General features: G+C 35.6%; 3 protein-coding genes and 3 pseudogenes across 3 annotated transcripts; 1 reads left to right on the plus strand and 5 right to left on the minus strand.

Moving 5' to 3' along the window:
• Nucleotides 1-1493: 1493 nt before the first annotated feature.
• Nucleotides 1494-3972, minus strand: LOC148696563 (uncharacterized; annotated as a pseudogene).
• Nucleotides 3973-4674: 702 nt separating this feature from the next.
• Nucleotides 4675-5425, minus strand: LOC148696564 (uncharacterized; annotated as a pseudogene).
• A 38-nt stretch (nt 5426-5463) lies between these two features.
• On the plus strand, nt 5464-6443 carry LOC137722432 (uncharacterized; annotated as a pseudogene).
• An 894-nt stretch (nt 6444-7337) lies between these two features.
• LOC137722425 (uncharacterized) lies at nt 7338-8803 on the minus strand. Its single transcript, XM_068461425.2, has 2 exons — nt 8454-8803; nt 7338-8234 (listed from the first exon to the last, which is right to left on the minus strand). Exons 1-2 carry the CDS (start codon nt 8619-8621, stop codon nt 7632-7634), a joined length of 771 nt encoding a protein of 256 aa, XP_068317526.1. The 5' UTR covers nt 8622-8803; the 3' UTR covers nt 7338-7631.
• A 2464-nt stretch (nt 8804-11267) lies between these two features.
• LOC137726106 (putative O-methyltransferase 3) lies at nt 11268-13102 on the minus strand. The gene is made up of 2 exons (XM_068464977.2): nt 12192-13102; nt 11268-11755 (listed from the first exon to the last, which is right to left on the minus strand). Exons 1-2 carry the CDS (start codon nt 12966-12968, stop codon nt 11456-11458), a joined length of 1077 nt encoding a protein of 358 aa, XP_068321078.2. The 5' UTR covers nt 12969-13102; the 3' UTR covers nt 11268-11455.
• Nucleotides 13103-15142: 2040 nt separating this feature from the next.
• Nucleotides 15143-21235, minus strand: LOC137726105 (putative O-methyltransferase 3). Its single transcript, XM_068464976.2, has 2 exons — nt 20392-21235; nt 15143-15624 (listed from the first exon to the last, which is right to left on the minus strand). Exons 1-2 carry the CDS (start codon nt 21166-21168, stop codon nt 15325-15327), a joined length of 1077 nt encoding a protein of 358 aa, XP_068321077.2. The 5' UTR covers nt 21169-21235; the 3' UTR covers nt 15143-15324.
• Between the last annotated feature and the right edge of the window lie 972 nt (nt 21236-22207).

The following is a 22207-nucleotide window of genomic DNA, read 5'->3' on the forward strand; positions in this document are numbered from 1 at the left end:
ATGTAACCCTTCGAATAATTTTTCCTAAATCCGCTATGTTTGAACTTCGAATATGTTCTGCAAGAATGATTTCATTGATACTGAATAAGTGAACATACTAACCCTAGTGTGGCAATTGTAAATCATGCAGCAAATCCGCAGCCAAGTGAGTTCACAACCTAATAACCCTACAAGGTTCCACTTTGTGCAAAACCATGTGACACATTACAAATACGAATCCACTGGGCCAATTGTCTCCACCCTCTCCTGTCCTCTCCTACCCCTACCTTTCTTGATTCTTTACCATGCACATGACCTTCTCTTCTTCTTCTTCGCGCCTGGCGCCTTGGTCTCAGCAAAAACCCATGTATCAATAGAATGAATTACCAAGATGAATTCACGTTCATTTGACGATTTGGTTTAATAATATATTGTCGTGTGTAAAATCTTTTTGTGAACATGTTCAAAGTAGGTTGCTCTTGTATATTAAACAAACATATAACTCATAGCATGATATTTTCATGTGTCCGAAAAGCAAACAAGTACATCATGTGTCATTTTATAAAATAAAAATATACTTTTTAATCTTCCTCTCATAATATTAAGACACATGCAAAACAAATACACCAACTCGGACTTAAAGTACATTGAAAAATCTCTCTAACTCAATACTTGTTTGATCGGTGAGTGGGCTGCAGGTGCCCTGCCAATTCATGCCTAAGCTTAAATAGTAGGGAATTTTAACGAAAACTCTTGGTATTGTTCACTTTAACAAAAAAACCACATTTTTACACTAAAAAGTCAATCATGGTACTATTCATTTTACCCTTTATTTTGTCATTTTCGTTAAAACTTAAAATTTTCAATGTATTTTCATTAATTTTCCTTAAATAGTAATCACTCCTGCTCCTTCCTTTTCTTCAACAAGTAAACTAGCACAAAAATAATTACCTTTCAGAGTAAATAATAAAGACAATTTCAGCGCATTTGTCCTCCTTAATCGATTGGACTCGCTCTTATGACCAAAGGGCCTAAACGACTAAAGGCATCACTTTTGCAGGAGAGACTGCTCGACTTTTACGGGGGTGCTGCCCCTGCCCTGGCCCAGTGCCTCTGCCTCTCATCGTACTTTTGTCACTTCAATCATCCGCACGCACCCGACGTCGTTTTTTCATTTATGCTTCTTCTCCGTCCCCTTCCTCGCCATGCGTTGCACTAGCGAAGCGCTATTTCCGTCATTTCGGTGATTTGCACCCCACAGCTCAACGCTGCAGGTGATTTAACTTACTCAGAAAATTTTCAGTCTTCCATTTTTCCTTCTTGCTGGGCGTGAAGGTAATCCTATCTCGAGATTCGGATAACACGTGTCGAAAGATGTGTGGAGCGGGAAGACCTCTCAGGAACTGCATCGGTCATTGTCACTGGTAGAGGCTGTCAGGTTTTGTTGTATGGTAAGCGTTTGGTATTGCATTCATGATCCATCAAACTTTGATCCAACTCGACAAACGTTAGGCTCAAGAAACCAACAATAACCGTTCATTTCGGGCCTTGACCGACGCCGGGCACTTTTGATCACCGCCGGAGTTCTTAAACTCGTGGCAAGATAGGATCACGACCGTTGCAACAGACAAAGTAAACATGGGAATGGGCCCAAAAAACCACAACAGAAAATTGAGAGGAAAACTAATGAAAAGGGTTTGAAAACTTTGAGTTTTAACGATAATAACAAAATAAAAGGTAAAGTAAATAGTACTAGAATTGATTTTTTTGTATAAAAATGTGATTTTTCGTTAAAACTCTCAAAATTGAGAGCAAAGTAGAGTGCTCTAAGACCCAATGACCAAAATTTACTTCCCCTTTCAATTGCTCTCCCGGCTTTCTTCACGTCGCTTTTCGTAGTGGCTCCTAGTGCAGTTAACAGGTATTTTAAGAGCAACTTCACCCCCACCCAAATGCATAGTAATTGGCCAAGTGCATTTTCACCTCTAAAACTAAATAAACTAGTCTATTTTATTAAAATATCATTAATTTTTATTATAAAATAATTAAAAAAATTTATTTTATTTTTAATTTATGACATTTTCTTTATTTATATAAAAAAAATCATTAATTTATGACATTTTATCTATTTTTTTAAAGTTTTTTGGCTGAAAAATCTGGACCGTTGATATGAAAATCTAACAGTCCAGATTGTGCCACGTCACTAGCCGTTGGGTTTGAATTTCAAATTTTTTTTTACCATTGGAAATCCAACGGCCGAAGACGCGCCATGTGGCCATATCTCGCGCCCCTTTAGTGCGCCTGGCGCAAAAAAAAATTCTGGCCTTCGTTGACGTTATGCTGGTGTCAGCATGACGCCAGATAGACCGGTTCCTCCCTCAGTCCATTTTGGGCCGGCCTATTTTGTGGGGGTGGAGTGAGTTTTTTGGGTGCTAGCCTAATTTTTTAGGCTTTGGGCTAGCCTCCAAAGGAGGGGTGGACCAAGTGCCTGGCTGACAGGGCTAGTCTAGAGATTTTTGAGGTCCGGGGCGACGCCAAAAAATGTGCCATCATTTTATATAAGAAAATTATTTGTCTTCACATTTAAGACATCGATAAAATTATACTTATAAAAACACTTCAAACTTAATAATTTAGAAACACGAAAACACTAATATATTTTGTATTGTGAGAAGGAAACAAAAAAAAACTCCGGGTTTACAAGTAAATAGATATAACTTTTGTTTTCCATTTAAACTTTTAAATTATTTTTGTATAAATCGTGAGATGTTTTTTCTTATTTACTAACCTTGTCAATATGGGACTAAAAAAATAATGATGTTTTTGAGTCTTTAGTTGATATGTATAAGTAATAAATGGGTACTAACTTAAACTTTTTGATGACGTGTCATATGATTTGCAAATTCGGTCTAAAAATTTGGTCAACACAATACTCTTTGTTGAAGATTAGACTTGAATTGGAACAAATGTTTAAAAATAACAACCCACATAACTACTAGCTACTAATTAAAAATAAATTAACAACCAAACAAAAATTCGTAAAAATTGAAAAGAATAAACATGCACTTAGCATTTCAAACTTAGGATCTCTCGTTAATTTTAAACAACAAAAACCATTAATTCTAATTAAACTTCTTGATCATTTAGCCAAATTTTATATATTTATACTTTTATGAAAAGAAATTTGTAAAAATTGAAAAGTAAATAAGCACACACATAGTGTTTTGAACTCAAGACCTCCTCATTAATTTCAAACAACAAAACCATCAGTTATAGTTAAATTTCTATGTCATTAAACCAAATTTTATAAATTTATACTCTTATGAAAAAATATATAAATATACCATCCTAATAATTTTGGTGCATCCAATTATTTTGAGCCCCAGACGGTCATCCTGCCAGTACTGGATCTAGGCCGGCCCTGGCTGATTGAACAAAGCATGAAAAAGCAAGGACAAAAAAATGTCAAGAGGCAGATGTACTTGATGGAAGTAGTTCAAGGGTTTGTGTTGCCATATATTATTTTTTATGGAAGTTGTTGGAGTTTGCCATCCAAGCTCCAATGAGAGCGCAGAGAGTTAGAGAGATCGATGCTAAGGACGCAGTTGCACTTGTATTGGAGGAAATCACATCAAGAGCTGTTTTAACTTTGTTTGCAACTTGAACATCTTCACCCTGACGCAACCAAATGGTAAACAAATTAACACGGAACTTGAAAGGGCTCGTAGCTGAACTGGTTAGGAGCATTCACCCCTACCCCAATATCAATCAAAAGATCATGAACTTCGGAGAAATAAAAGAAGATACGGCACTTACCTGCAAGATTTTTCCAACCCAAACTTTCTTGTCATTGTTTTCAGAACCGATTGCGGTGGAGAGAGGGTAAGTGATGTATTTGTAGAGGAGGAAGAGGTGGTAGATTAGCATGATCAAGAGCCCACTTGGGACCAACACCACATCTAAGTGCTCTTTCTGAAAATGCAGAAAATCCATAGCTTCTAACCTCATGGTGCTAAAAACTATAATGCAGTAGAGGATTTGTTCTGTTTATAAGCTGTCCTGCCCAAGATTCATGGGATATTTCGGGATTTGTTTAACAACGTAATCTTTGACTCGCTTTCGATTGCCTGTATACTATAACTTAATTACTTCAGGTTCCAATTTATATGCAGCTAGTAGTTGACACTGTAAGATGTTGCAAAAATGGTGACTCACATATGCTGAATATTCTGTGCAAGGTCTAATTTGCAACTCAAATCTTATCACAAGAAGACCCTTTACTCATATATATTAGTTGAGGACTCCATTGTGCTTGGATTTGTTAAAAGGACTCATTGACTTCCTCTTGCATAAGCTCCAAACGAAACATGCTTACAAAAGTTTCTTTTATTAACAATTATTGTTCGTGAAATTTGAACTTTGGACCTCTCTCAACCGGAGCAAAGATTGGATGCTGCTAAACCAAATGGCCAGGCCAACTTGCTTGCAAATGTTGCAGAAGCTGGCCTTACCATTCCGGTGACATATCAAGCATGCTAGACTATCATTATTCCTTATACTACCCCTCGTGCAATTAGGGATTGAAATTTCTAACATGAATAGGATTGTTTATTACTTGATGAAAACCACAAATGATAGAACAAATATGTCCAACAAGGAAGAAGAATATATGGTTTTAGCTGTGTACAAAATTCATGCCCAAGAAATAAATAATACCCTTCATTTACATAGCGATGACTTGCTGATTCGTATCTGGCTTCTTGAAGTCATGGCAACTTGGGATCAGAACCGTTACAATGGAGGAAGCAAGCATCGGTGTAGGTCCAAAAAACCATAGAAGAAAATTGAGAGCAAAATAGAGTGCTCTAAGCCCAAGTGACCAAAACTGAACTTCCTCTTTGAACCGCTCTCTCGGCTTTTTTACCGTCGATTCTCGTAGTAGCTCCCACAGTGCTTAACAGGTAGTTTGAATGGACAAAGTGGCTAGTTGGTTGAACAAAGCATGAAAAAGCAAGGAGAAAACAGATCAAGAGGCAGATGTACTTGATAGAAATAACTGATCGGTGTGTTTTGCCATATATTATTTCACTTGGGACGAAATTGTTGGTGGAGTTAGCCATCCAAGCTCCAATGAGAGAGCAGAAAGTTAGAGAGATTACTGCTAAGTTTACTTGGAGGAAATCACAGTAAAAGCTGGTAAAACATTCTTCGTAGCATCTTGGTCCTGCAGCCATCAAATGTAAACAATTACGGTTATTAGCATTTACGTGCCCTTGCAGTCGAGGTCCTTCAAATATCGCTTGTATTGAAAAAGGACACATGATGCTTACCTGCAGAAGTTTGCCAACCCAATTCTTTTTGTCCATGTTTTCGTATACAGTGGCAGTGGAAAGAGGCTGCATGAGGTACTTATAGAGGAGAGGAGGAAGAGGTGGTAAATCAGCATGATTAGAACTCCATAGTTTTCCGATCTCTTGGTGCTAAATGGCGATGAGTAAGGGGTCTTCCTGTTCTATTTATAAAGGAATGGTTCCGTCCTTTCCTGTCCGGTCAAGTCCAATCCATGATTCTAGGGATAAGATTTGGCCGCAAATCAGAAACTTGCAGAGAATATTCAGCATGTAGGAGTCTCCACCTTGTAGTTTTGAGTTTGAAGATTACCACTTGCTTTCGATTTCGGCAACAGCTTTCAATGTCAACTATTAGTTGCATCTAAATGGAAACTGAAGCAACTCTACAAATACATCAATCACCCTCTCTCCACTGTCATTGGATCTGAAAACATTGACAAGAAAAATTGGGTTGGAAAAATCTTGCAGGTAAGTTTCATATCTTCTTTAATTTCACCTAATTTTGTGAACTTTGTTTATATATACTACTCTCAAGTGCATGGACGAAAGCTGTTAACCATTTGAGCTATGAGCCATTGCATGTTCCGGGTTAATTTGTTCACTGTTGGTTGCTGCAGGGTGAAGATGTTCAAGTTGCAACGAAAGTTAAAACAGCTTTTGATGTCATTTCCTCCAATACAAGTGCAACTACGTCCTTAGCATCAATCTCTCTAACTCTGTGCTCTCTCATAGGAGCTTGGATGGCAAACTCCTTTAACAACTTCTTACCAAGTGAAATAATATATGGCAGCACAAACCCATTAACCGTTTCTATCAAGTGCATCTGCATCTTGACATGTTTTCTCCTTGCTTTTTCATGCTGTTCAATCAGCTAGGCACTTTGTCCACTCAAACTACCTTTTAGCCACCCCAGGAGCCACCGCGAAAAGCGACGTGAAAAAAGCCGAGAGAGCAGTTGAAAGGGGAAGCGAGTTTTGGTCACTTGGGCATAGAGCACTCTACTTTGCTCTCAATTTTCTATTGTGGTTTTTTGGACCTATTCCCATGTTAGCTTCATCTGTCGCGACCATCGTGATCCTATCTTGCCACGACTTTGAGAAAGTCCGGCGGTGATCAGAAGTGACTGGCATTGGAGGCCATGGCTACAAACGAACTATTATTAGTGGTTTTTTGAGCGTCAAGTTTGTAGAGTTAAATCAAATTTTCATTGATCGTGAATGCAATAATTTCCAGTTACTTACGTTATCAATTATGTACAACTTTAAATCAATGTGTGCATCTCTCGTATTCACTCGTATTTGTTTAACATGCCGCTCCTCCTATACAGATTCTTCTTTTTCTGCATTCGGATTTCTTGGGCATGCCCACCTACATGTTTATCTCCCCCTCTTGATATGTGGTAAGGTTTGTGTCCCCTCTCGTTTTTTTGTATTTTTTTAAAGAAGGGTAAGGTTTATGTCCCTATTTTATTTTTTTATTTTTGGTTTTCTTATTTTATGAGAGAGAAGTTTTATGTCTTCCTGGCTAAGTGTAACTTTTTATTTTCAGATTCATAAATTTCTTTAGTATCATCGAGGTTCTAAAAAAAAGTCAATGTGTGCTTCTAATATGGAGTATGTACACATGTGTTTTCACAAGGATGTCCTCTAAAACAAGTTGCATACATAATTTTGCTTTTATTATTGGGAAAAAATAATTTTATTAGACCAAAATTAATTAAGCAATACTGTCAATTCAACTGCCTCTAAATAAAATATAGAAACCAACAACTTGTCTTGGCTATATATAAAGAGTATTCAAACACACGTTTCAAGTTAGGTAAAAATCCAACTTGTAGTGCATAGGTTATAGACATCTCCATGTACTAGCCAATCAATATAAATTTACTAAAATAGTAGTTCTGACAACCGATAATATTAGAGAAAAGCACTTGAGAGATCAAACTACAATAAAAGAGAAACCTCTTCGTCTATAGTGCGTTAGTAGTCGAGTGCAATAACAGTTGATTTTTTTTTTTTTTTTTTTATCAAAACGAGGATGCTAGGTGCTTATTTGTAATAATCATGCTAAATTCCAATCTACTAACAAAATTTTGGGCCATTGAAGGGAAATTTTGAAGTTAATCTCCCAATTTCTAGCTTCCAAAACTCTTTCGTGGTGTTTGTAAGACATTGGTTTTTTTTTAATCAAATTACAATTTGATCTTCCTTGGCAGCACACTCATATAAATCAAATAGCACTACTAGCTAAGGAAACCTACTACCCAACAACTCCAAACAAACATGCATACACGATTGAAAATTACGCTGTACTACTAGTCGTAGTTTTAACCGTTTCTGTATCATGCTGAATGGTCACAGCCACCTCTGAGATTCTCTCGCCGGTGTGTTTAACGAGCTCCTTTCCCGGAAGCTGATGCTGATGCAGTGGTCTGGTGTTTGTGTCAAGGTTATGTAGAACTATGACCAAAACCATGGAGGAAACAAACATCGGAATCGGACCAAAAAACCACAGCAAAAGAGTAAGAGCAAAATAGAGTGCTCTAAGCCCAAGTGACCAGAAATCACTTCCCCTTATCACCGCCATCTGCACGTACCACGCCGGAATGTTACTATCTGGCATGCTGATCAGGTAGTTTGCATGGACAAAGTGCCTTGCCGATTGAACAAAGCATGCAAAGGCTAGAAGAAAACAAGTCAAGAGGCTTATGTATTTTATTGCGAGGATTGATGGGTTGGTGTTGCCATAGATCAATTCACTCTGGAAGACTGTCTTAGTTGAATTACTTCCGAGCCAAGCTCCAATGAGGGAGCTGAGAGTCAAGGAGATGGAGCACAAAAAAGTTGCTGCTGATGTGTTGGATGAGATCACATTTAAGGCTGTGCCAACATCTCTCTTATCAACCTGCAATTAAAGGTATTTAGGTGCAATGAAAATTAGGTTATGCTAGGGTAATAGGTAGCGGACCGGATTATGCAGCTACGCAACATGCATCAAGGACCCAAATTGGATGCTAGGGTCACAACTTTGGAAATCTCAAAATCTTTTTCCTTGCACTTATGCATGTCAGGTTGTTATATAATCCGGTCCGCTCATCGAGAAACAGGGAGAGATTGTTATTACCTGCATAATTCTTTCAGCCCAAGCTCTTTTGTCATTGTTTTCAAACCCAAGGACTGTGGTGTGAGGTTGATGGAGGTATCTGTAGAGGAGGAATATGTGATAGACAAGCATGATGAACAGTCCACTTGGGACCAAAACCAGATCAAGGTCCTCCTTTCCAAAATTCATAATTTTTGCTTTGCTGGTTTGCTAACTTCAGAATCAAGGAAGTAGGGATTAAGTGGATTGTAATTTATAAATGAATTTTTTTCATATACATTTCCCAAATATTGTAGGAAGATCATAATTTCTTTGGATTTGTTGGAAGGGAGCCTTGACTTCAATTTCGGCTGCCTGCAAGAGCGACTTGGATTTGCCTATTATTTAGTACTAATTAATTCAGACCAAATGACTAATCCACATTTAAGGACACTTAAAAAAGAAAAACAACAATTTCTAGAAGTGTTGATTTATTGGGCAAAGATAACAGAGAGGAGCTCCTCGAATCCCTAATTAATATTGCAAGATTGTTTGCATATGAGTTGCTGGTTCTTACATACCCTTTTGGTTTTTGCCTTTTGCCTCTATTACTGCATTGGTTACTTGGGAAAAAAACTTTTAATGGCATCGACTGACTACGACAACACATTAAGTAAAATCTGTATAGGGTTAAGTGAAAAAAAATACAAAATAGTCTCGCGCTTTTGTTAAAACTGACATCATCTGTCCATATTTTTCTGTTTACTTTGTGTTCTTTGTTTTCGTTTCTTTGCAGATTTCTCTTGGCCAAGTTGCCGTGGTGAAGTTAAAATCTGAAGATTAGAAAATTTGCATATGGAAAATGAAGAAAGTTAGGCATGTACCCTTTGTTTAATGTGAAGGTGGAGAAAAATCCCCCAATTATATCTATCAAAATGTGAAATGAAGAAAAGTCCCCCAATCTTTATATGTAAAGCCAACAACCCCTTTTGGATCACAAGCTTCATCAAAAAGTTTTGGACAAAAATACCCCTAAAATGAAAAAAATTCAAAACCAACCCAAAATAATGTAGGGGTATTTTCATCCTTTTAACATTGTTTTTTTAACTAATTAATTCTTTTTGTACATTTTTTTTAATTAGTAACTCGCAATAGGCTAGCAATAATGTGATTCAATCAGTTGTTCATTAAATATTATTTTCTCTATTTTTAAACACGTTCAAAACATCTTAAGAGGCATGTAATGCCGGTTATAAAAAAAATATTTCACACGTGCATAATAATGTGATTAAATTAGTTGTCAAATCTTTATATATAAAGCCAACAACCCCTTTTGGGGTCACAAGCTTCACCAAAAATTTTTGGACAAAAATGTTTTTGTTTTTTTTGTTTCAACATACGATTTTATCTACACTAAAAGGGAATGTGTGGGTGTCACATCCTGGCCTGGGCCTCCACCACATCTCGGGCTCGACTCCATTGTAGCACGATATTGTCCATTTTGGGCCCCTACTATACCCTCACGGTTTTGTTTGTGGGAAAACTTTTCAATGAGTCACCTATCATAGGATTCCTCTCGCGTGAACTCGCTTAACTTCGGAGTTCCTACGGAACCCGAAGCAAGTGAGCTCCCAAAAGACCTCGTGCTAGGTAGAGATGAGAATATACATATAAGGGTTACATGATCCACTCCTCTGGACAATGTGGGATGTTACAGTGGGCTTAGCCTCACAATAGGCTAGCAATAATGTGATTCAACCAGTTGTTTATTAAATATTATTTTCTATATTCTTAATGTAAAGTCAATAGAATGTAGATGGAAATTGAAAGATCGATTTTATTATGTGAATTCAGCTACTTTGATTGGTTTGCGAGGGATTTTTTCTAGCATGATATAAGATTATTCATTTACTTCAAATATTTGACTTTCCTTTTGTCAATTCATGCATATAAATACATTTAAAACGTGTAAGTCGCACGTAGCACGCCGTAATTCAAAAAATGTCTTCTGTACGCACATGAGCGCGTGCATAAAGGCTAGTTATCTATCAATGCAAGAACAATTATTTAATTAAAACTAAGGGAAGTGCTAGAAATAGTCACATACACGTGTGGGACTATCATAATTATTAATGCTTGAAAAGCTACAAAGAACTATCAAAACAAATTTACACAAGCGTGCACGACTGATTTTGATTTTCTTTTCTGTTGATAGACAGATTTTGATCAATCATGTTTGTATTATTTACAAAGTGGCCCAAATTAATATACATGCATGAACGACTAATCATGTCACTCTTTTAGAGTTAATTATATTAATCATTAATAGGTCCCGTTTGGTATTGGTTTTTTAACCAAAAACTACTTCACTTTTTAGTTAAGTAACAAAAAGCAATTTTTAATGAATATTTTCAATTTTTGTAACATTTTCATTAATTTTAAAAAATGACGTTATTTATCCATGTAGACACATTTTATCTTTGAAGAATAAATTGACCACCACCACCATTGCCATTACCACTACCATTGGTGACACCACCACACCACAATCGCGTCACCAACACCACCAACACGACCACTACAACCACCACCACAAGCATGACCGCCGACGTTAACATCATAACTACAACTGCAACTATCATTGTTGTCACAATCGCCATTGCCATCACCACCACTATAAACACAACCACCAACACTACCATCACAACCACCGCCCTCACCATCATTGTTGTTGTCATCATCCCCACTATCATGTTCATCTTTTGTTATTATGTATAATTTTATATCAATTTTACATTAAAATTTACTAAACACTTTTATACTATTTTCATACTCACAACACTTTTATGAATACAGTTTATCAAATGCTCAACAACTTTATTTTACAACTAATTATTCTTAAAACATAGCAGAAACAGCTTTAAAAAAATAAAACACATCAATCCCAAACTAGTCCATAATCATATGGTATGCAATTTGACAGTACTCATTCAGCAATCAGCATCCACATAAATCATACATACTACATGGTTGCTTCTAACTTTCTAAAGAAAAACTTCAATGAGGGATTTCAAACCAAATATTGGTGTCACCTTGTAGCTGCTGAAACCAGCCTCCAGGAAGAGCTTTTTCCAGTCTTTCTCGCTCCTCTCTCTTCCAGTGACCACAACCATCATCAGCAGATCAAACAAGAGCTTTGCTTCGGTTATTTCATGCTCATCTTTCTCTTCGTTTATCACTATGTCTATGATTATAACTTTCCCTTGGCCATTGCTTGCAATTGCTTCCCTGCATTTCTTCAAAACCTTCAAGCAGTCCTCATCGCTCAGAGCATGCAAAGTCAGCTGCCAATTACCCAATTTTCACATCATATAACCAAAACCGTCTTTGTCAAAAACTTAAAACCTTATTAGCAGCAGTCGAAAATTTAACACAATTTGAAGTTCTTTAAAGAAAAGTACTTGGAACTCCAGGTCCTTTTAACCCATAACCACATTTGTGGCACGTTTAGCTGGAGTCCAGAAAACCATGAATTATTCAAGTTTGAAATAAACATATCATCTTGGTGATCTAAATACTTAGTTGTTCCTGTATGCCACTAAACTTTTATGCCAAATGTTACTGAAATATTTTTCTGCTATCTGAAAGTGCTTTTAGCCATTTTTAACTACTTCCAAACATTACCATATTCTATTCCATCTTGTTATAATAGGCTAAGTAGTCGATGCAATTACATATGGTCAAAACAGAAGATAATTGAAAAGTTGAAAATTTGCTTACCTTGAGGAAAACAGCATCCGCTGGAGGGATACCCTGGAACATATCTCCTCCAACAAACTTCAAATTCTCACCGTCTGGCAAATCAGCAACAACGTGTGGAAGTTCAAGAACTGTGCATTTCAGTTGAGGGAAAGCGTCACAGAGAATCCTAGCAACTTTTCCAGTCCCGCCACCAACATCAACCAATGAACTCAACCCATCAAAGATTGGCTTGCAATCTCTAATCACCAAGTTCATCATTCCAGAATCACTAGCCATTGCCTTATTGAAAAGACTGTTGAATTCGGGGTTCCCTTCCCCGTATTCCCAAAACCCCATCCCATGAGCGCTCTCGAAAGGCGTGACCTCGGTTCCTCGGAACCAGTTTCCGAGGAACTGCCACGGTGCTGCGAGAGCTGGATCGAGCATCCCCAGAACGAAGGGAGACAAGCTGGGTACTTTGTCTTTCAGGAGGAGCCTAGAAGACGGTGTGAGATCATACGCCTCTTCTTCTCCTTCATCTGCTTCTCCATGATTTTTAGGAACTTGATTTCGTGCAAAGAAGCCGGAGTGCACCATGAGGCGCATGAGCCGGTGCACATTACCGGTTTTAGCCGGGTGGATCTGAAGTGCTGTGACCAAGTCAGGTAGAGTAATGGGTTGTCCGTGGCGGTCAATTATGTCCGGTATGCCGAGCTGCACTACACACTTGAGCGACATAGAAGTTATGAAGTTGAATACATGCTTGTACAAATGGGACTGTGCTCCAAACAAATCTCTTGCTTCATCGCCCTCCATAACTATTTTGCAAATTCTTTAGTTACTAACGAAGCAGCCCGGTTTTTATACAACTAAACTCAAGTCAACTCCATCTGAGAAGGCTATACATAGCTTCATCCACAATTATAGTCCTGCTAAACATAATCGTCAATAATTATTAGATCTAAGCTTATAATTTAAATTTAGTAATTAATTAATTAAATTAATTGAATGTATTCAAATTTAGCCATTCAATTTGAATTAATTATTGTAACCGAAAAGTTAGCCCCAAAAAAAGGCTAGGGACTACATTTAGCTAGTTTGATGCCCCTCTAGTTAAATAATGACTTGGTCTGCTTTATAAAATTATAGACCAACCATCAATTAAAGATAAATTTTTGGACAAATCGAGTCACTTTTTAGCTTTTAAACTTTTAATCCTCTCTATTAGAGATGATCTTAGAATCATGATATCAAGTAATAGTCAAGAAACATATAACCCTCCACCATATCGGATATCCCTAAAGTATGCATTATATTACATCATTGCTAGAAAGATAAGACTTTAAGAAAGTGGCATTTTTGTAAAAAGTAGATAATAATTGCGCGCACCACCGTTAATTGATATTTCTCGGTAAATAAAAATATTAATCCAACATACATAAATAATAAATCCAGTTCCTACTAGATAATCTACTCCAAATCCAGTCTGTATTGTTTTATCAAAAACAACAAGAAGGTAATTGTGTTGGGGTTTGGTTGTGCGGAACCAAGATTCAAATAGCAATTATATTACAATACAAATCACAGTTGAATAAAATAAATAAGAAATAAAGACTAAAATATTTTTGTACTTTATATTACAATACAATTCTCAAAGTGTATTTTGTACTTCAATTCTTGTACCACCACACATTCAGATAACAAATATATGAGCCATTCCCAACAAATTGACTATTCTAGCCTCAATGTCAGTTGATTTTGACCATTAAAAACTAGCACATACACACTTCTTTTTATTTTTTTATACATCTTTTTAAATTTTAATTATGAGATCAGATAAATTTTTAAAAAATAATAATAAAAAAAAATTAACTAAAAGTGTGTAAAAAAATAAAAATAAATGTGTAAATAGCATACTCCAAATTTTTTTGTCCAAAAAATAAATTTGTCAAATTAGATGAGATTCAAATTCACATTAGAGTACAAAGATAACACTCATTTTCACCACAACGATCAAGAACCACCTGCAAACTAATGCATAATTTTGGGTTGATTGTAAATTGCACAAATCAAAGTACTGGAATTATATCTATCAAAATGAGAAAATGAAGAAAAGTCCCCCAATTATCTATCAATGCTAATTAAAACTAAGGGAAAAGAAATGCTAGAAATAGTCATTTACACGTGTGAAACTGTCATAATTATTAATGCTTGTAAAACTATAAAGAACTATCAAAACAAATTTACACATGTATGCAGGATTGATTCTGACCCTTTTTTTTTTTTTTTGGGCTAATAGACTGATTATGATTATTTATGCTTATAATATTTACAAAGTAGTCAAAATTAATATATATGTGTGTGCGACCAATCATATCACTCTTTAGAATGAATTATATTAAATCATTAATAGGTCCCTTTGGTATTGTTTTTTATACAAAAAACTGTTTCACTTTTCAGTTAAGCAATAAATAATGTTTGATAAAAATAAAATATCCTGCTTTTACAAGCTTTTTTTAATAAAAAATGGAGTTGAGTCTTTTAATGAATATTTTCAATTTTTGTAACACTTTCATTAATTAAAAAAAAAAGACATTATTTATCCTTTGAGACATAATCACCTACCACTACAACAACCATAACCTCTTACATCACCATTGTCATTACCACTTATATTGTTGTCACCACCACCACACCACAATCACTCCGTCACCATCACCACAACCATCACCACCACCACTACCACCACAACTACAACTGCCACTACCATTATTGTCGTCATCGCCACCATCATAACGACAATGGCCACCACCACAACTGCCACTATCGTTGTTGTCACTTGTTGCATCCCTACCACCATTATTACCTCTGCAAGACTACAACACAATCACCAAACCCCTTTATTGACACCACCACATCCAACATCACAACCATTACTCTTACCTCCTTTATCATCGTCATCGTCCCTACTATCATATTCATTTCTATCATTATATAATTATATCATTTTTTACATTAAAATTTACCAAATGCTTTTACACTGTTTTTCATTCTCACAATACTTTTATAAATATAGTTTATCAAACGCTCAATTACTTTATTTTATAGCTGATTATTCTTAAAACTCAGCATCCACGTAAATCACACATATTACATGGTTGCTTCTAACTTTCTAAAGAAAAACTTCAATGAGGGATCTCAAACCAAATATTGGTGTCACCTTGTAGCTGCTGAAACCAGCCTCCAGAAAGAGCTTTTTCCAGTCTTTCTCGCTCCTCTCTCTTCCAGTGACCACAACCATCATCAGCAGATCAAACAAGAGCTTTGCTTCGGTTATTTCATGCTCATCTTTCTCTTCGTTTATCACTATGTCTATGATTATAACTTTCCCTTGCCCATTGCTTGCAATTGCTTCCCTGCATTTCTTCAAAACCTTCAAGCATTCCTCATCGCTCAGATCATGCAAAATCAGCTGCCAATTACCCAATTTTCACATCATATAACCAAAACCGTCTTTGTTAAAACCGCTTTTATTAGCAGCAGTCGAAAATTTAACACATTTTAAAGTGCTTTAAAGAAAAGTACTTGGAACTTCTTCCTCAATCACCATTTCGAAAAGCAGTTCAGCTCCAGGTCCTTTAACCCAAAACCACATTTGTGGCATGTTTAGTTGGAGTCCAGAAAACCATGAATTATTCAAGTTTGAAATAAACATATCATCTTGGAGATCTAAATACTTAGTTGTTCATGTATGCCACTAAACTTATTGTTGGAGCAATATTAGAAAATATGAAAAACTAACAATATAATTTCAATGATAATAATCAAATTCATAAGATTAACATAAACAACTAAAGAGAAAATTAGAAAAACTGACAAACTTGAAGATTGAGGCTTGTATAAATGTAATGTCCTAAAGACAGGATTTCACTCATATTATTGTGCTTGTAGTTCAGTAGGCGTTCGTCTCCTAGGATTCAACAATCTATGATCCGAAGTCAAAACACTTCAATTTTCGAACTCTAGCGAATGTCTATATTCCGTACTCTCTAGACACGACTCAAAATTTGACTAACAAAAAATAAAAGACCTTGAAGCAGGGACAGAGCTAGAAATTTCTTCTAGTGGGGACAATCCGAAAATCAACTAAGAAAACCTTATTATAGTATGGCTTATACCTAATATGATGATATGGATGATTTCAAATGATAATGCATCACAATTCCAATATTACAAAAATTTCAATGTAGTAGTGGAAAGTGACAAGGTGATAAGAAAAATATTAATACATGATTACGCATGAGAGGTTTTTCGGTTTGAATGATAGAATAAGAGCATTTTTGCTTATATAATATTTACTATGGAGTATATGCATTATGAAGGTATGTTGGATATTAGATACATATATTTTCTTCAAAGATAACGCTTGTGTAGTATATAATTGTAATCTACAACTTAACAAACGAATCACTTGAGTGGGGGCATATACCCCCAGTGAGCCTTCATTGGCCCCATCCATGCCTTGGAGAAAACTCTAGACAAGTGGGATGGTTGAGTTTATATAGATCTCAAGCCATCTCTTTTGAAACATTGTGATTGTTGCCTAAAGTTCCAACGAACAAATGCAACTCATGAATTTGAATTCAACTATAACACTTGACTCTTATTTTTCATTCACACAAAAATTAAATATTATAAAATAATATTATAATATATAATTTCCAACAATCCCCCACATGAATGAAAAAATAGGAAGAATTTGAGAGTATAGGCGGACAAGAGATGCATTGGGAGATGTGTCTTTTGGACTTGAACCTAGTCTAGTGAATAGTTATCAGATTTACTTGGTGACGTAGTAGATGTGGAAGATCTTGAACTATTCACCGCAGCAGTAAACCGAGATAATAAGCAACACACATCTTTTATCCTAATATATTACAGTTCATATGGTTGTGTTCATTTTGATCCTGAATTCATGAGAGCTTTAGAGAATTTACTCATCTCATTCTCATAGAAATAACTCACTTTTACTCTCACATAAGTGACCATTGATTAAGAATAGTCTACTCTATTCCTCTTATTTATAAGATATCATTGTCATTAAGTATAAATATACACCCTAAAACTTCTGCAGACAGCACACTTCTTCCATCATAGGAATGAGGTATATAATGTGTTAACTTCTTTGAATCATGCCCAACTAGTTTGCCTATTAAACTTAGACTATAATATCTCCAATCAACTAAGTTAGGTTTTTGTCTGGCTGATTCATTAGTTATATTGGCTTTATCCTCATTCCCTTCGATGATCAACTTACTCTTTAGTCAATCCTTTAATAATTGGTACTACTTAGGTTGACTATCTTTAATGGTAAACACAATCCATCTTATGAAATTATATTTCATACGAAGTAGATTTACAATTTCAAGTCCTCAACTGTACACGTTGGGACTTTAGTAAGTAATTTGCTAATATTTGGGCATACTCCCCCACTTAAGGTATTTGTAGGAAGGTCTCTAACTCTTCATACCTTAAAGTTACTCATTATAAGAGATAACTGTTTTTATATTATCTCTCTTTTAAGAAACAAATTACTCTTATTTGGACTTCATGTTTAGCCCTTACTCGGCTAAATGATCACATGAGTACATGTTCACTAGCCTTATTTAAGGTTATCTTCAATTCCAGTATAGATTATGCATTTGCATATCCATATGTACTTTGACTTCAAATTATCAAAATTCAATCAGCCAGCATCATTGAATTCATAACATGTTCATTAATATTCTTGCTTAATAAGCATTATCATGTCTATATTAATTGTGTATGCTTACTCAATAAACATCAATTTCAACACTTCGTCATTCTCTTTACGAAATACCCCCATACTTTCTGTCTATTCATCGTTTTCTACGACGATGATAACTCATCTAAAAATGAGTTCAAAGATTTATAATTTGACTAAGAACAACAAATTTTATTTCACGCTTCCAAGTCCAAATTATTAATCCCTTGGGCTTCTTATCATTCATAATCATGACTGGTAGAAAAACGCAGTTTTTAGTTATGCAACTCTTATTACAAGTGCTCATCATTCTATAAATATGCTTAACTAAACTGAGTTTACAAAAAAACTAGAAAACCTCAACGTTATATAAGGTTTCTTTTCCTTAATATCGCATAATTATTGAGAAACAAAGACTGATTTCAAGTTTCTCTAGCACTATGGCTTTGAAGCCTTCATATACCAGCCAATTTCATTTCAGTGACAATGAAATCAATGGTTCTCTTTGTCACAACCAAAGTTCTTAGTCACATACGGACATAAGGGGGTTATCTTCTCTTTCATGAAAAAAGAACTTATCGCGTTGTGGATTAAATGCATCAATTCAGACTCATTCCTCTCTGAAAAAGGATCTGAGTTCATGAACTAGTATCATTGTAACCGTTCTAAATTTGCAGATAAAGCAAATTCTTGAATCAAGCCATTTCACTTGACCTTAACCGACACTTTTTTTCAGTGTAAGCGTAAATTGAGCATACTTTAGCATGGGCCCATCCTGGCCTCGTTGATTTCAAATGATGCAACAATTTGCAAACCCATCAAGAACCGTTGTGTTGTTTCTAAATTCCTCCATCAGTACAAATAAGTCTCGCATATTTTATACATGCAGATAGTAAAATAATTTAAGGACTTATGAAATCTTACCACAACTTATTATCCACATTCTAATAACGATGTCTCATTTTTCCAGAGAAAGGAATTGGAAACACCGACAATCAATTATTTAAACTAAACTACATATATGTATAAAGGATCGACATGTGTTTCACAGAAACATGCTGGATCCTAGAATCAAACTTCAGTGATACAGATTAATGCATAAACTATAACCTTATAATGCCAAATTATATAAGAAAGTGCATGATTCTCGTGGCATGTGTACATGCATACCAAGTCAATTAACAGTTAATGGACAATTCTGCACATACCTCTTACGGTGTGAAGGGTCAAATTTTCAAAGACCCCAAAAAAGATGTTGAAAACCCTCTTTTGTTTGAATCAAAATCATTCAAACCATAGGGCATGAATCGAACTCCAATAATATCCATTCTCTTTTTACTATTATCTTCATCAACATCGTTAAGAAACCATTTAACTAGCACAACGGTTGGCAAGATTTGAATTCGCAAAACCAATCACATATCACAAGAACTGATCACCATTCTCAATGTCTAATTTTTAGAATATTGAACCAACAACAATAACGTTAAATGGCAAAAAGAATTAAATAAACAATACCATAGCAAACTGCTCATGTCCTTCTTACTGAAGATCAAGAACAATTCCTTCACAGCAATATGCATGTGTCTAAAAGTCTAAATTTTAAACGGCAGTTTCACTAACATATATTCAGATCATTCTTTTCTACCTTATCAATATAATTATTTCTTAAATTCATATTTTTCTAATTATTGCATAAGAATTTTTGTTTTTAGATTGTTAGAGTAATATTAGAAAATATGAAAAAATAACAATATAATTTCAACGATAATAATCAAATTCACAACATCAAGTATACATGAGATTAACATAAACAACTAGAGAGAAAATTAGAAAAACTAACAAACTTGGAGATTGAGGCTTGCATAAATGCAATGTCCTAAATACAGAATTTCGCCTCTAGTCTTGTACTTGTAGTTCGGTAGGCGTCAATCTCCTAGGATTCAACAATCTATAATCTGAAGTCAAAGCACTTCAATCTTCGAACTTTGGCGAACGTCTATATTCCGTATTCTTCAGACGCGACTCGGAATTTGACTAACAAAAAATAAAAAACCTAAAGAAAACTGTACTCTTAATTATTTAGACAAGTGGGATGGTTGAGTTTATATAGAACTCAAGCCACCCCTTTTGAAACAATTGTAATTGTTGTCTAAAGTTCCAACGAACAAATACAACTCATGAATTTGAATTCAACTGTAACACTTGCCACTTATTTTTCATTCATACAAAAATTAAATATTATAAAATAATAGTGTAATATATAATTTCCAACACTTTTATGCCAAACGTTACAAAAAGAATTTTTGGCTATCTGAAAGTGCTTTTAGCCATTTTTAACCACTTCTAAACATTACCCTATTCTATTCCATCTTGTTATAAAAGGCTAAATAGTTGATGTAATTACATATGGTCAAAAACAGAAGATAATTGAAAAGTTGAAAAATTGCTTACCTTGAGGAAAACAGCATCCGCTGGAGGGATACGCTGGAACATGTCTCCTCCAACAAACTTCAAATTTTCACTGTCTGGCAAATCAGCAACAACGTGTGGAAGTTCAAGAACTGTGCATTTCAGTCGAGGGAAAGCGTCATAGAGAATCCTAGCGACTTTTCCAGTCCCACCACCAACATCAACCAATGAACTCAACCCATCAAAGATTGGCTTGCAATCTCTAATCACCAAGTTCACCATTCCAGAATCACTAGCCATTGACTTATTGAAAAGACTGCTGTATTCGGGGTTTCGTTCCCCGTATTCCCAAAACCCCATCCCATGAGCGCTCTCGAAAGGCGTGACCTCGCTTCCTCCAAACCAGTTTCCGAGGAACTGCCACGGTGCTGCGGAAGCTGGATCGAGCATCGCCAGAACGAAGGGAGACAAGCTGGGTACTTTGTCTTTCAGGAGGAGCCTAGAAGACGGTGTGAGATCATACGCCTCTTCTTCTCCTTCATCTGCTTCTCCATGATTTCTAGGAACTTGTTTTCGTGCAAAGAAGCCGGAGTGCACCATGAGGCGCATGAGCCGGTGCACATTACCGGTTTTAGCCGGGTGGATCTGAAGTGCTGTGACCAAGTCAGGTAGAGTAATGGGTTGTCCGTGGCGGTCAATTATGTCCGGTATGCCGAGCTGCACTACACACTTGAGCGACATAGAAGTTATGAAGCTGAATACATGCTTGTACAAATGGGACTGTGCTCCAAACAAATCTCTTGCTTCATCTCCCTCCATAACTATTCTGGAAATTCTGTGGTCACTAACGAAGCAGCCTGGTTTTTATACAACTAAAGTCATCTCCATCTGAAAATGTTACACATAGCTATTATAGTCCTATTAAACATAGCCCTCATAATTAATAGTTCTAAGCTTGTAATTTAAATTTAGTGATTAATTAATTAATTAAATTAATTGGAAGTTTTCAAATTTAGCTATTAAATCTGAATCAATTATTGTAATTGAGAAGTTGATCTCAAAAAAGGACTAAAGGCTACATTTGACTAGCATAATGCCCTTCTAGTCAAATAATGGCTTGGTGTGCTTCATAAAATTATAGACCAACCATTAGATCAAGTACCTTTTTATCTTTGGAATCTTTAGCCCTCTCTTTTAGAGATGACCTTAGAATCATGATATCAAGAAATGGTCCAAGAAACATATAACCCTCCACCATATCGGATATCTCTAAAGTATATGTTAAATGGAACAGGATCTCCTCCGGATCCTTGTAAATTGAGCCTCTTGATCAAGGAATTTGGGCTGTTGAAATTTGATCTAACGGCTACAATTATTATAACCTTAGCGAGGACCCCTGTTTGTAGCCGTTAGATCAAATTTCAACGCCCCGGATCCCTTGATTAGGAGGCTCAGTTTCAAAGGATCTGGAAGGCATCCGATTCTACATTACATTACATCATTGCTAGAAAGATAAGAATTTCAGAAACTGTCATTTTTGTAAAAAGTAGACAATAATTGTGGGAAAGAGTTTTTTTTCGGATCTTTTCCACAAAATCCACCCAATTAAGAGATCCGAACTCTTGAAATTTGATCAAATAGCTAAAAACAAAAATCTCCTTTAAAAATTATAATAACTTTAACCGTTAGATTAAATTTTAAAAATCTGGATCCCTTAATTAGGTGAATTTGATAAAAAGAATCCAGAAATGATTCATTTCCATAATTGTGCACTAAAATACAAATTTAACTTCAATTCTCGTCTCAACACACATTTAGATAACAATATCTCCGAATCCATTTCAATAATTTTGCACTA

This window comes from Pyrus communis, chromosome 5 (assembly GCF_041283825.1).
Source record: "Pyrus communis isolate YQ-2024b chromosome 5, ASM4128382v1, whole genome shotgun sequence".
NCBI lineage: Eukaryota > Viridiplantae > Streptophyta > Magnoliopsida > Rosales > Rosaceae > Pyrus > Pyrus communis.

Coding starts and splice junctions, on each gene's coding strand:
- LOC137722425 (XM_068461425.2), bottom strand. CDS start 8,621: ATGAATTTTGGAAAGGAGGACCTTGATCTGGTTTTGGTCCCAAGTGGA. Junction 8,235..8,453: donor GGGCTGAAAGAATTATGCAG/GTAATAACAATC, acceptor CTTTAATTGCAG/GTTGATAAGAGAGATGTTGG.
- LOC137726106 (XM_068464977.2), bottom strand. CDS start 12,968: ATGGAGGGCGATGAAGCAAGAGATTTGTTTGGAGCACAGTCCCATTTG. Junction 11,756..12,191: donor CGGATGCTGTTTTCCTCAAG/GTAAGCAAATTT, acceptor GGTAATTGGCAG/CTGACTTTGCATGCTCTGAG.
- LOC137726105 (XM_068464976.2), bottom strand. CDS start 21,168: ATGGAGGGAGATGAAGCAAGAGATTTGTTTGGAGCACAGTCCCATTTG. Junction 15,625..20,391: donor CGGATGCTGTTTTCCTCAAG/GTAAGCAATTTT, acceptor GGTAATTGGCAG/CTGATTTTGCATGATCTGAG.